Source organism: Dromiciops gliroides, chromosome 2 (genome assembly GCF_019393635.1).
Source record: "Dromiciops gliroides isolate mDroGli1 chromosome 2, mDroGli1.pri, whole genome shotgun sequence".
Taxonomy (NCBI): domain Eukaryota; kingdom Metazoa; phylum Chordata; class Mammalia; order Microbiotheria; family Microbiotheriidae; genus Dromiciops; species Dromiciops gliroides.
In genome coordinates, this window is record NC_057862.1 from 464,287,204 (window position 1) to 464,302,255 (window position 15,052).

At 42.4% G+C, this 15,052-nt stretch overlaps 1 protein-coding gene across 1 annotated transcript in view; it reads right to left on the reverse strand.

Moving 5' to 3' along the window:
- The window catches only part of LOC122739137, a 43,002-nt gene that overhangs the window by 4,822 nt on the left and 23,128 nt on the right, over nt 1–15,052 (reverse strand). Inside the window, exons 7-8 of the mRNA XM_043980983.1 lie at nt 4,683–4,811; nt 4,435–4,454 (exon numbers count right to left, since the gene is read on the reverse strand). Coding sequence (XP_043836918.1) covers nt 4,435–4,454; nt 4,683–4,811 — 149 coding nt within the window. The remainder of the gene's footprint in view (nt 1–4,434; nt 4,455–4,682; nt 4,812–15,052) is intronic.

Here is a 15,052-nt window from a genome sequence, read left to right on the forward strand (position 1 = left end):
ACCAGAATTCCCTCTGAAGAAAGGTGAGATTTTGAAAGCAAACTGATCACAGAGATGTTGATTCTGGCAGGAATCAGGAAATCGAGAATGTCACCTTAGGACCCACATGGAGATGGCCAACCTGAATGTTTTATTGTTGTGGGGTGGATTTCTACACTGGGGAAAGGGTTAGACTGGAGAAATAGAAGGTTCCTTATAATTCTGAGCTTTTAGGAGTCTAGGATAGGAAGCCATTTGTAGGGTTTTTTTTAGCAGAGAAGTGACATGATGTATGTTCCCTCATGTCCTTTTCCTCCCTCTTAAGTCCTGGAGCTAGAAGCCAGAGTCTGGACTTAATTGAAGAACTGACCAGAGATCAGTGCTGTGGGATGGTCACCATGAACCTGCCATCCCAGCAGCATTCTGGTCCCCTTAATTCTAAACAAAACTACCCTCCTTCTTCATGCTGAACTTATGACCCACATTGTTCTGCATTATCTTACCTCTTTTTCTTCCCCAAATACCTGAAGCATCCCTTGTCTACAGTGCTCCTTCATCTCTCTGCCCTAGGCTGACCTTCCTAGACTTGTTGCTCCCAGGGCCCCATGAGAAACACATTGAAGGGATGACCAAGAGTGGCCCTGACCAGGCACTCAGTGGGAAGAAAGGCAAGAAATGGGACCAGGGATTTGTGGCTTCACTGCTTGAATTCTAGCCCTTGTCCTGTCACTGACCATGTGCTGTTGGGTAAAGCACTTCCCTTCCTTCATGCTTCAGTTTCTCACTCTGTGGAAGGACATCATGAGACTACATAATATTGAAAATTTCTTTCAACGCTGACATTCTTTTTTTTGTTTTGTTTTGTTTTGGTTTTTTTGGGTTTTTTTGCGGGGCAATGAGGGTTAAGTGACTTGCCCAGGGTCACACAGCTAGTAAGTGTCAAGTGTCCGAGGCCGGATTTGAACTCAGGTACTCCTGAATCCTGGGTCGGTGCTCTATCCACTGCGCCACCTAGCTGCCCCCAAACGCTGACATTCTTGACCTATGACAAGGACACTGGCCAACTGGCAGCTTTTGGTAGAGGGCCCAGGGGAACTGAGAAGTTTGGCTGAGTGGTCACAGTTAGCAATGTAGCCCTTCCATTGGCTTCCTGCCAGAGCCCTGCATCTTGGGTTCTTCTAGGCCATGCATATATTCATCATAATCCTCCAGGGTTGAGCTTCTCTTAGAGGGTTCCCCTTCATTATCTCATTCCATGCTAACCAACCCACTGGGAATGGCACAACAACACATGGCATCATTAACATCATTCAGAGACTGAAGTTCATAGAAAGGAAATGATGTACCTAAGGCCCCACACAGCTAGTTCCTGACAAACCCAGGAAGTTCTTGATGTCATAAGGAAGTATCTTCACTTTCCCTTGTGAGGAATCTCTCATATTCTATGTATATTGTGAAGAGATAAAGGCACCTAGGAAAGCCACATTCTGAAAAGCCCCTAGTCCCAAAGTTCTTCCCTGAAGGTCCACTGGGCAGGACAGGCACAGGAAGGTGGAACCAGTGACTCAAAGATAACAGGGGCATTCAAGATAAACACATCAGGTGGCTTAATATTTTTCAAGAGGCAGTCTGGTATCATGGAAAAAATACTGGGACTGGAATAAGAGAAATTTAGCTTTAATCTGCTCAGGTTACTTAGTACTTAAGTTAGCTTGGAGTACTTGCTTCTCCTTTTCCTCATCTTTAAAATGAGAAGGGAATGTCTAAGGCCTTTTCCATATGGAAATCCTATGATGTCTTCTATTGTTCAATGAAGTAAGGGAGAACCGTAGGGGTTAGGTGGCAGTGGAGATAATGAGAGCCATAGTAAAATGCACTCTGAGTTTTATACCTAAGAACAGCCTGACCTTCCCATCTGTGAGATTTAAAATTGGATATTAGATCATAAATCTACCCTACTTAACCTTTCCCTTAATTTATCTCCCAGACTAGTAAATGGAAGAAGCTTCTGGTTTTCTAGATAGACCATTTATTGTATGGTAGTCACAAGGTGATGTTGATTAGAAGGATAGGAAAGTAGAAACACAATACAAATCGTCTTAAGCCTAAGCTTAGTCTCTATTCCGTATAAAACTCACCAAAACCGAAGGCCACCTTTGGGGAGAGAGACCGTCTGTGCAGTGCAGTCAGGAGACCAGCAGAGCAGGAAAAAACTCCCACTTCCGTTCTCTCCTTGCCTTTTAAGCTCGCACCCCGGAAGTGGAGTGCTAGCAGGCAGTCTGACGTGCGCAGCAGGCGGACTGGCGTGCGTAGCTCATGCCGTTGGTCTCCTCCCCAAAAGGGTGGTCCTTAAAAAAAAAAACTGGCGTCTTTCAGTTATCCTAACTGACTGTTAAAAAACTTTCATATTTTTTTACCACACATCCCATATATTCTTCTCTTTATTTATTCACTCATTCATTCACTCTTTCATTGATTTATTCAACAAATTTGTATTGAAGACCTAGATTCCTACCCCCTTCAGAGAAGAATCCATGACCGAAGAATGCAGAGATGCTAAGGAGAGTCAAGTTCATTCATATAGACAGTCGAAAATGCAGAAGTTGCCCCCCCACACAGGGCCAGGGTTTAATATTTCTCTAAAATTTTTTATTTTGATCAGTTACATGAGCAAAAATTCATTGAGCCACTACTATAGGGTAAGTGATATAGAAGAGCAGAAGACAGGACCCTCCAACCTGCAGGAAATATGGGTGATCAGTCTCATCTATGGCAGGTTCTCCACCACAGATACATTGGCTTCTCAGTGAAAGGCCTTGGAGTTGTAGAAGGAAAGAACATTGTCATCCTAGAATCCAGATATATAGGTCCAATGGACTCAATTCAGCAACAGGAATCACTCTAAGGAAAGAGAGCCAGACAAGAGCCTCAAGCAATAAATTATCCCTTCCCACCCCAAAACCCAGCTCTTGCTATACTGATTCCTACTCCTATTTATAAAAAGGGTGCATGAAGGGATGAGAAGTCATGAGATTAGGAATCCCAGCCATTAAAGATTCAGGAATAAAGGAATCCAATTATACCTATCCCTGAATAGGGACTATTTAATAATAAAGTGACTGCTATGTATAGATCTACATGTGTTATATTATTATTACTATATTCTATTTATTTGTTACATAGCCATTTCAGACCACTAAGCTTTGGGAATAGTCATAGAGCCTACATCATTCTTGGGAAAGACAGCACCACTTCTCTGTCTTTCAAACAATACAGAAGCCGACCCAAGTCCTCTGACTCCAACTCCAGAGTCCTTTTCACTACAACACCTTGAAAACAACTGAGAGAAGGTGGTGATTCTGTCTTTGTTTGGGACAAGGGTTCTGTCCTAGGGTCTCCCTTAGACAAGGAACTGGGAGTGAATCCTTGCCTGCAAGATGCTGGACAGAGAGATAGGACAGAAGCCTATTCTTAGGCCAAGGAAGGATATTGGACAGGGAAAACAATTGAATGCTGGGAGTCTGGGCAAGGGGGAGTGTGAAAACAGGAAGGGTCTATAACTCCTGGGCATTATCATCCCTGCCCATAAATTCACCAAGATTACTGCAAGAGGCCCACACTCTGTCTATTCTCCTTACACTGGCATTTAAGGTTAACCTTGTTAGTATTCCCTGAGATCTGGGCATTTCTCTGGCTTTGGGGAAATGTAGGAGGGGGGCTGAACAAGGAAGAGGAGCCTTTCCTCAGGCATGCCTCTCTGGGCCCAGGGGATTTGCCCCACATCCCACCCCTCTTCTCCAGGCAGACCAGGACTAATACCAGATACCTTTGGAGCTGGGAAGATATTATCACCTTGAGTTTTGGTCTGCCCTGTCCTACTTGGTCTTCCCACTCCCAGATGCCTCTCCAGCCTCACCCTCCAGCACTTCTAGGCTCTCTCCTCTCCATATCTGAAACCATAGGACCATTTTTGCTCCTCTGGGCACTGCCCAGCTCTGTGGGTGGCACAGTTTGCTTTAGCATGGAGACAACAGAAAGGAGGTATGGGGCAGCTCCCTGCTTTGTTGGCTTCTCGGGAAGGAGGCCAGTGGGGAGGGCCCAGAGGAAGCCTGAGCTCCTATTTCTGCCAGTGGAGAGGGAGCCTGGACCCCTCACACAGGGGGCTGTTCCCAAGCATGCAGTCACATCCCTAGACATGCTGCATTGTAACACTGTGACTTTGGGCCACTCATTTCTCTGCTCTGTTTTCTGGTTCCTCTTCTGTAACATGACAAGGCTGGACTAAATGATGATCTCAAAGATCTCTCCCAGTTCCAAATGCTATGACTTACAGGGCCTGGGAGGTCACGGAGGGAAGAGACCCTAGGGAAAGAGGGGCTGAGCCCAGCCTGACCCTGAATAGGGATGAGGCAGTCCTTAGGGGGATGAGCCACACTACACAACACCACACCACACCTCTCAGCCAGGAACATTGGCTAGGAGAAACATGGATGGACAATACGGTATGAATGCAGTGAGGGAACAGAGCCAAGATGGTGGATGAAAGGCAGTGACTTGCCTGAGCTCTTCCCAAGATCCCTCCAAATGCTTTCAAATAATTCAATAAGTCAATTTCTGGAGCAGCAGAACCCACAAAAATACAGAGTGAAATCATTTTCCAACTAAAGACAACTTAGAAGCTCAGTAGGAAAGGTCTGTTGTACCAGGGTGAGAGTGGAGAACAATCCAGTACAGGCTGCACCAGTGTAGACCCAGCCGTAGTGCAGACTCAGCCACACCCACAGCAGACCAAGAGCAGGGCTTGGGAGCCTCTGAATCAGCAGGGGCAGCAACTCAGCCAACAGATGGTAAGGGGGTCAAACAATTGACCAGAAGAGATTACAAAGGTCTCTTTTCCAGCACTGAGGCAGGACCCTGTTGTTTTGCCCATACTTGGATTCAGTCTTGGGTTGCAGCCTCAGGCAAGGAAGAAGTGGTCTCAGTGGAGTGGACTCTGTTCATAGTTCCAAGGCAGAAAATCAGGCCTGCCATTGCTTGCAGACCAGGGCATGGGCCAGGAGAGTAGCAAACATATCTTTCCTTAAAACATAGCACCTTGGAAGAACTAGAAATTGACAAATTCCTGGAAATATCCCTGAGAACAGCTACACAAACCCCCTGAAGCTAGGGACAGTGTGTTCTCCACCCTGGAAGCAGTGCCTCACTTTAAGAAAGTCAAGAGGGGCAGCTAGGTGGCACAGTGGATAGAGCACCGGCCCTGGAGTCAGGAGTACCTGAGTTCAAATTCGGCCTCAGACACTTAACACTAGCTGTGTGTGACCCTGGGCAAGTCACTTAACCCCAATTGCCTCACTAAAAAAAAAAAAAGAAAAAGAAAAGAAAGTCAAGAAATAGTCCAGGAAAATGAGTAAACAGAAAAAAATGCTGACCATAGATAGTTTCTGTGGTAACAAAGAAGATCAAAATACACCCTCAGAAGATGATAACAAAGTCAAAATTCCTATATCCAAAGCTTCCAAGAAAAAAATATGAATTGGTCTCAGACCATAGAAGTGCTCAAAAAGGACTTTGAAAATACTAAGAGAGGTAGAGGAAAAACTGGAAAGAGAAATAAGAGTGATGCAAGAAAAGCATGAAAAAAATTCACAGCTTTGTAAAGGACGCACACATGCGTACACACGCACACACACATTCACACACAAATAACACCTTAAAAACCAGACTAGGCTGAATGGTACAAGAGGTAGAAAAAGCCAATGAGGAAAAGAATACCTTGAAAAGCCAAATTGGCCAAATGGAAAAGGAGGTACATAAGCTCTCTGAAGAAAATAACTCCTTAAAAATTAGAATTGGGGGTGGGGCAGCTAGATGTCGCAGTGGATAGAACACTGGACTTGGAGTCAGGAGTACCTGAGTTCGGATCCGGCCTCAGACACTTAACACTTACTAGCTGTGTAACCCTGGGCAAGTCACTTGGCCCCAATTGCCTCACTAAAAAAAAATTAGGATTGGGGCAGCTAGGTGGCACAGTGGATAGAGCACTGGCCCTGGATTCAGGTGGACCTTAGTTCAAATCCAACCTTAGACACAATACTTACTAGCTGTGTGACCCTGGGCAGTCACTTAACCCTCATTGCCCTGCAAAAAAAAAAAATAGGATTGAGCAAATGGAAGCTAATGTCTTTATGAGAAATAAAAAAAAATAAATAAAGCCAAACCAAAAGTATGAAAAAATAGAAGGTAATGTGAAATATCTCATTGGAAAAACAACTGACTTGGAAAATAGATCCAGGGGAGATCATTTGAAAATTATAGGACTATCTGAAAGCTATGACCAAAAAAAGAAACTAGACATCATCTTCCAAGAAATTGTTGGGAAAATTGCCTTGGTATTCTAGAACCAGAAAGTAAAATAGAAATTAAAAGAATCTACTGATCACCTCCTGAAAGAGATCCTAAAATGAAAACTCCCAGGAATATTATAGCCAAATTTCAGAGCTCCCAGGTCAAGGAGAAAATATTGCAAGCAGCCAGAAAGAAACAATTCAAGTATTGTGGAGCCACAGTCAGAATAACACAAGATTTAGCAGTTTCTACACTAAAGAATCAGAGGGCTTGGAAGATGATATTCCCAATGTCAAAGGAACTGGGATTACAACCAAAAATCACCTATCCAGCAAAACTGAATATGATCCTTCAGAGGGAAAAATGAGAATTCAATGAAAGAGAGAAGTTTCAGGCATTCTTGATGAAAAGACCTGAGCTAAATAGAAAATTTAACTTTCAAATACAAGACTCTAGAGAAGCATAAAAAAAGTAAACAGGAAAAAGAAATCCTAAGGTATATTAAAAGGTTAAAGTGTTTACATTCTTATATGGGAAGATGATACTTGTAACTCATGAGAACTTTCTCATTATTAGGGCAGGTGGATGGAATATATTTAGACAGAAGGCACAGGTGTGAGTTGAATATGAAGGTATAGTACCTTTAAAAAAATAAAATTAAGGGGTGGGAGAGGAATGCATTGAGAGAAAGGGAAAAGGAGAGGTGGAATGGGGTAAAGTATCTAACAGAAAAGAAGCAAGAAAAAGCTTATACAGTGGAGGGGAAGAAGGGGGTGTGCTAGGGAGTAAGTGAACCTTACTCTCATCAGAAGTGGCTCAAAGAGGGAATAACATACACACTCAATTAGGTATAGTAATCTATCTTATCCTGCAGGAAAGTAGAAGAGGAAGGGATAGGAAGGTGATAGAAGGTAGGGCAGATTGGGGGAGGGGGCAGTCAGAAGCAAAGCACTTTTGAGGAGGGACAGGGTGAAAGGAGATGGAGAATAGAGTAAATATCATGAGGGAAGGAATAGGGTGGGGAGAAATACAGTTAGCAATAGTAACTGTGAAAAAATTTTGAAGCAAGTTTGTCTGACAAAGGCCTAATTTCTCAAACACATAGAGAACTGAGTCAAATTTATTTAAAAAAAAAAAAGAGCCATTCTCAAATTGATAAATGATAAAAAGATATGAAGAGTTTTCAGATGAAATAATTAAAACTATCTCTAGCCATATGAAAAAAATGCTGTAATTCACTATTGATTAGAAAGATGCAAGTCAAAACAATTCTGGAGTACTACCTCATATGTGTTAGGTTAGATAATAGGACAGCAGAGGAAAATGACAAATGTTGTAGGGGATATGGGGGAAATGAAACATTAATGAACTCTTTGTGGAGTTGTAAACTGATTCAAACATTCTACAGAGCAATTTGGAACTGTAGCCAAAGGGCTATAAAACCATGCATACTCTTTGACCTAGTAATAACACTACTAGATCACTATCCAAAAAGAGATAAAAAACAAAAAGTTAAAGGACCTATATGTACAAAAAATATTTATGGAAGCCCTTTTCTGGTGCAAAGAATTTGAAATTGAGGAGATGACCATCAAATGGGGAATGGCTGAACAAATTGTGGGATGAGATTATGATGGAACACTATTCTGCTATAAGAAATGATGAGCAGGATGCTCTCAGAAAAACCTGGAAAGACTTCCATGAACTACTGAAAAGTGAGATATATTATATACAGGGGCAGCTAGGTGGCACAGTGGATAGAGCACTGGCCCTGGATTCAGGAGGACCTGAGTTCAAATCCAACCTCAGACACTTAACACTTACTAGCTGTGTGACCCTAGGCAAGTCACTTAATCCCAGTTGCCTCACCAAAATATTTTTAAAAAGAAGAAAAAGAAAAAGAGCTATATTGTATACAAAGTAATAGCAATATTGTAATATGATCAGCTGTGAATGACTTAGCTATTCTCAGCAACACAATGATTCAAGACAGTTCTGAAGGACTTATGAAAAATGTGCTCCATCTCTAGAGAAAGAACTGATGGTGTCCAAATATATTTTTTTAGTTTCTTTTTCTTAAATTTTTTGTCTGTTTTCTTTCATAATCTGAATAATACGAAAATGTTTTGCATGACGACACATGTATAACTTATATTGAATTCTTAAAGGGGGTGGGGAGGAAGGAAGAGAATTTGAAACACAAAGGTTTTTAAATGGATGCTAAAAATTGTTTTTATATGTAATTGGGGGAAAATAAAATTCTAAATAAATGGGGGGAAAGAACACAGTGAGAGACAAAGGAATGAGAGTTAGACAGAAAATAAGATCTAGAGAGACAGAAAGTCAGAGACACACATATGTACAGTGATACACAGACACTCAGAGAAAAACTCTCTTTGCTGTGCCCAGTAAGGACAGGACCTGCACAACTAGGTGGGGTGACCTCAGGACCCTTATGTCAAAGCCCAGCCCACAGCTGGTGGTGAGCTTGGAAGAGCCCCCAACTCCCACTCTGCCCCACCCTCCACATCCCATCTTTCACTCAAGGCACGTGCTAAGAAGAGCTGGGAGGAATCCCATGGCAATGACCCCCAGAATGAAATATCTCAAATGCACATACTCAGGTCCCCAAAACAGTGCAGAGTTTGGTGGTTGAAGGTGAGAGGGAGAGAGGTGGAGGTAGGAAGAAGGGACAAAAAGAAAGAAGAGAACTTCCCTCAAGGTCTGTTCTGTAGTCTTGGCAAGGATCAAATAATCAGAGGAAAGTTCAGCAAAGAAAAGGGGGGGCAGGATTATGGATCCTGAGCTCAGAGAGCCTCCATACCTTTCAATGGATCCCTGCAGATCCTGTCACAGCCTTGAGCACAGCACTTCTGTTCACCAGGACACTGTAGATCATACTTACACTTGGTTCGATAATTTGGCACTGGACAGAGGCTGGACACCTTCAAGCACATTCCTGGCTTTACTGGATCAGATAAGGCCAAGGCCATGCAAAGTCAGAGGCCTTAATTTCTAGAATAATCCTCCCCACCCAGCTCCATCTCTCCTAGGCTAGCTGACCTAAGAGCATCTCTCTCTAGTGCCAGGAAACCTGACACAGCTGCCCTCTAGAGCTTGGACACAATCCCTATGTGTAGCCCTCCTTTCATTCCTGCTTGGAAATCTCCTAATCCCCTTCCACCCCAGCAGCCTCTGGGACTATGGCACTCCTGCTCAGGGGTGGCCAGTGAAAGCATTAGCATCCCACTTGATACATGAGGAAGCCCAAACTCAAGAGTTTATGGACTCAACCCTCAAGGACAGGTTTCTGTGATTTTCTGAAGTAGGTGGTGGAGACAGGTCTTGAACCCCGAGGTCCTGACTCAAAGAACAATAACCTCCACTAGAACATGCTGCCTCCCAGAGAAAGAGACAGTGACAGAATGGCAATAGCTATAGAGAAGGGGCCAGAGAAGGAGGCAGAGAATGAGGCAGACAGTGAGGCAAAGACATAGAGACAGAGTGATGGACAAAGAGACTGTGCTAGGAGCAAGAGAAAGAAGCTAGAGATAAAGAGTGATTGGCAGTAAGAATAAGACAAAGGGTGAGACAGAGAATGAGACCGAGGCACACAGAGAATGGGAATGTAGCTTGGAATCCTAAAACCTTGGGGATTTCTCAAATAGCAGCCCCAGCTGGGAGATGGCCCACAGTGTGTGTGGGGGGGGGGGCAGAAATTGAGAGGCTTGGAGGATCTAGGAAGCTTTTGTCTTTGTCCAGAGGGCCCAAACTTCCTACCCTAGAAAGTTCAGCCTTGGGGTAACAGAGGAAATCCCCCAATCCCCTATCCTGCAGACCAGACCCAGCCATAACCTCACCTCTTCTTTCAATTTGAATAGTAGCTGAAGCAAGGGACACAAGGGTCACTAGTACCAAGAGGAAGAAAAGGCTGCTGGGCTTCATGGTGAGGACAGGAGCCACTGAGATAACTGGTTCAAGGGCCTGGTATTTATATCCACCTCAGTGCACTTAATGCCTGCAGAATTGCATCAGGAACTATCTTTACTCTTTAGGGTAGGGCTTCACAAGCAGGAAACTGATCCTGAATTGAACAATCTTGGAATCCTGAAATGTTGACAGTCCTTTCCTCTGAGGCCCAAGAGGAAGGGATGGGGTTAGTAAAGCTGGATTGGAGAGAGAAAAGAGAGGCATGGCCAAGCCAGACAATTCTTAGGCAAATAGCTCACATTGCTAATTCATTTTATATACAAAACACTTTGACTTGATATGACTTTAAAGCACCTGGGTTAGAAATAAGTGACCTTATGCAAGTCATTTCACTTTTCTGGGCCTCATTTCAGTTTCCTCATTTTTTGAGGTCCCTCTTGGTACTAAAGCTATGATGCTATTTTTCCCCCAAATTCCTTCTAACCCTAAATCCCATCCTTCAATGGTCAACAATCTATACAAGCTAAGTGCTTTAGGATCTGTGGTGAGTATGTTTTCTATGCCAAAGCTAGTTAAACCTCCTGTGGTTAACTGTTCAATAACCTGTGAACATCTTACTTCATCTTAACACTGAACCAAAATTAGCCAGTTATAAGCCTGAGTCAAGCTCCCCAACCCCATTGCTGATGGGGTTTTGACCTAGATTTGAAGCTAGAGCTTCTGGAGTATTAGTACTCCTGTCCTTTCTGATGTTGTGATGTCCTAATATCCATGTATCCAAGGGACCAATGATGAAGCATCTTATCTACCTCCTGCCAGAGAGATGATAGATACCTGAGAAAGATATGGACATAGACATAGATGTAGATGTAGACGTAGCCATACATAAAGATATAGTTATTAGATATAGATATGTCTTGACATGGCCGTTGTATGAATTTATTTTGTTTATCTAAGTTTATTTGTTACACAGATTTTTTTCTCTTTTTGTGTGTGTGTGTGTTTGTTTGTTTGTTTTGTTTTGTTTTTGCAGGGCAATGAGGGTTAAGTGATTTGCCCAAGGTCACACAGCTAGTTAAGTGTCAAGTGTCTGAGGCTGGATTTGAACTCAGGTCCTCCTGAATCCAAGGCCAGTGCTTTATCCACTGTGCCACCCTAGCTGCCCCCTGGTTTTTTCTCTTTTATTCCAATTTGATTTGGGAGAGGTTTCAGGGATGGAGGAAGGCAATAGTGATGCCTAAGAAAGAGAGCCTTTGAAACAGTGTACAAAATGCACAGAAGAGAAGAGAAAGGTACTTAGAAGGAAAGACAGAAAAGTAAGACAACTTGTAGCCACATGTACAATTTATTAAATACTTTAAAAAAATCAAATGGTTTGTAATGGAAATTCATAATTTCATATAGAATTCCTTTTATATTCTTCTATGTATGTGGAAATAGTGCATTTCCTGTGTTCAGAATCAGAATATTTTTTAAATAAATCAACACGCTAGTTAATGTCTGATTTCACAACATTTCCTGTACTTTCAGATGAGCACACTTCTACCAGTAGCCCAGTCACAGGTTCTAATCACACCGGTATCATTAATTCACTATGTGAAACTGAGCAAATGAAGGAAAGGATTTGGTTTTCCAGTAATATTATCTCCTCTGATTACTTCACCATAAGATAATGATTATGAAATGTTTTTTGAATATCAATAGCCACTGAGATTGAAACTGATTCCTTGCATGGCCTAAGGGGTAAATGAAAGCTCAAAGAAAGAAAGTGTTGGCACCAAAATGGAAAAAACTCATGGGCCTGCCCTGTAGCATAGAATGGTTTGTAAATAAGACTGAACTAAATCAGACCAAACTGTCCTCTGTAATTGTACCAGATACTGAGAATTGCTGACCTGGGTCCAGTTTCATCTTTACTTAAGTTATATTTGCCTATAGTGAAGTAGATGATAGAATGGAAGACAGCATGACACAGTGGATAGAGGGCCGTAATCACAACAAATAGAGCCAAGATGGTAGAGGAACCAGAACAGTGAGCTCCCCAGGGCCAAAAAAATTCCACCTCCAAATAGATGTAGAAAATGTGCCAAGTGGGAATGCCCCTCCATTGGGGAATAGCTGAACAAGTTGTGGTATATGAATGTAATGAAATACTATTTGGTTATAAGAAACAAAGAGCAGGAGGATTTCAGAGAAACCTGGAAGGACTTACATGAACTGATGCTGACTGAGAGAAGCAGAACCAGGAGAACATTGTACACAGTAACAGCAACATTGTGTGATGATCAACTATGATAGATTTGGCTCTTCTCAGCAGTGCAATGATCCAAAACAATTTCAAAGAACTCATGATAGAAAATGCTCTTCGTATCCAGAAAAAAGAACTGTGGATTCTGAATGCAGATTGAACCATACTATTTCTACTTTTTGGCTGTTTTTTCTTTCTTTTTTGAGGTTTTTCCCTTGTGTTCTAATTCTTCTTTCACAATATGACTAATGGAGAAATATGTTTAATGTAATTGTACATATACAACCTACATCAGATTGCTTTCTGTCTTGGGGAGAGGGGAGGGAAGGGAGAGCAGGAGAAAAAAATTTGGAACTAAATCCTATGAAGACAATTATTGAAAACTATCATTATGGGGCAGCTAGGTGGTACAGTGGATAAAGCACTGGCTGTGGATTCAGGAGGACCTGAGTTCAAATCCAACCTCACACCCTTGACACTTATTAGCTGGGTGACCTTGGGCAAGTCACTTAACTCACATTGCCCCACCAAAAAAAAAAAAGGGAAAAAAGAACTATCATTACATGTAACTGGAAAATAATAAAATACTTTTATGATTAAAAAAATAAATAACTGAATAAAAATACATTTGTTCCCCCCACCAAAAAAAGAAAGAAAATGTGTCAGACAAATACAACAAAAATGGAAAATATTGGATGTTGGAGGGGATGTGGGAAGGCTGGAACGCTAATCCACTCTTGGTAGAGTTGTGAAAAGATCGAACCCTTCTGGACAGCAATTTGAAACTATGCCCAAAGGGCTATAAAACTGTGCATACCCTTTGATCCAGCAATACCACTGCTAGGTTTATATCCCAAAGACATCCCCAAACAGAGAAAAAGACCTTTTTGTACAAAAATATTTATAGCAGCTTTTTTGTGATAGTTAAGAATTGGAAATCAAAGGAATGCCTATCAATTGGGGAATGGCTAAACAAACTGTGGTATATGATGGTGATGGAATATTACTGTGCTATAAGAAATGACAAGCAGGATGACTTCAGAAAGACCTAGAAAGACTTGTATGAACTGATGTATAGTGAAGAGAGCAGAACCAAGAGAACATTATGCAGAGACAGCAATATTGTTTGATGAAGAACTGAATGACTTGACTATTCTCAACAATACAATGATCCAAACCAATCCCAAAGGACTATTGATGAAACATACTATCCACCTCCAAAGAAAGAACTGATATTGATTGAACAGACAAAAGCATGCTATTTTTCATTTTCTTTCATTTTTTTCTTTTTAATCAAGTTTGCTTGCACAAAATGAATCCAATGGTCCCTGAGGTCTCTTAGAAAGCTAGCTCTGGGGCAGCTAGGTGGCACAGTGGATAGAGCACTGGCCCTAGAGTCAGGAGTACCTGAGTTCAAATCCGGCCTCAGACACTTAACACTTACTAGCTGTGTGACCCTGGGCAAGTCACTTAACCCCCATTGCCTCACTAAAAAAAAAGAAAGAAAGAAAGAAAGAAAGCTAGTTCTTAGGGGGCAGCTAGGTGGTGCAGTGGATAAAGCACCAGCCTTGGATTCAGGAGGACCTGAGTTCAAACCCGGTCTCTGACACTTGACACTTATGAGCTGTGTGACCTTGGGCAAGTCACTTAACCCTCATTGCCTGGCCAAAAAAAAAAAGAAAGAAAGAAAGAAAGCTAGCTCTTGTAGTCTTTGATTTACTCTCTAAATATCACCCCTGGACAAGGGCCACCAGCAAACACACCTGGGTGCATTCTGAGAATCCTGACCATAAAGGATAGGTCTCTGGATCATTAACTCCCACTGGATCACTAACGGGTCATTAATTGGGGATACAATTGCAGGAAAATTTGTAAAATAAAACCTACATTTCCTGAGTTCCCCCATGTGTTGCATACCAGGTATGGGAGAGATTGTGATTTCCTCTACCAGTGAACCTGAATAAGACAGAGGACCCAGACACCCATAAACATAGATAAGAAACATAAAGCAGGGCAGCTAGGTGGCGCAGTGGATAGAGCACCGGCCCTGGAGTCAGGAGGACTTGAGTTCAAACCCGGCCTCAGACACTTAACACTTACTAGCTGTGTGACCCTAGGCAAGTCACTTAACCCCAATTGCCCCACCAAAAGAAAAAAAAAAGAAATAGAAACATAAAGCAATCTACTAGCCCATTATCCTTCTTTGATTCCACACAAGGTAAAGATACTCCATACTGACCAAGTGCCAGCCCCTTTGCCTCACAGGGCCACTGTCCAAACAACTCAGAGAAATATCCTGGGCTATTGGTAAGGTCCAGAGCTCCTGCCTCTCCTGACATGGCTGTAGTCCTTCAGCTCCAGAAGGTTTCTGGCAGTGATCTTGCCCTCCCCTGAGAATGGGGCTGTGCAAGGCACTTTCTCCCTCCAGCTGGCTGGTGCCTGGTTCTCAAACTCAGAAGTTTTTGAACTCAACATTGCCAATGAGTTTAACCCAGAAGGCTAAAAACATCCATGTGTCAGCACTGCTAAACACTAGCCTGTGCTCAGAAA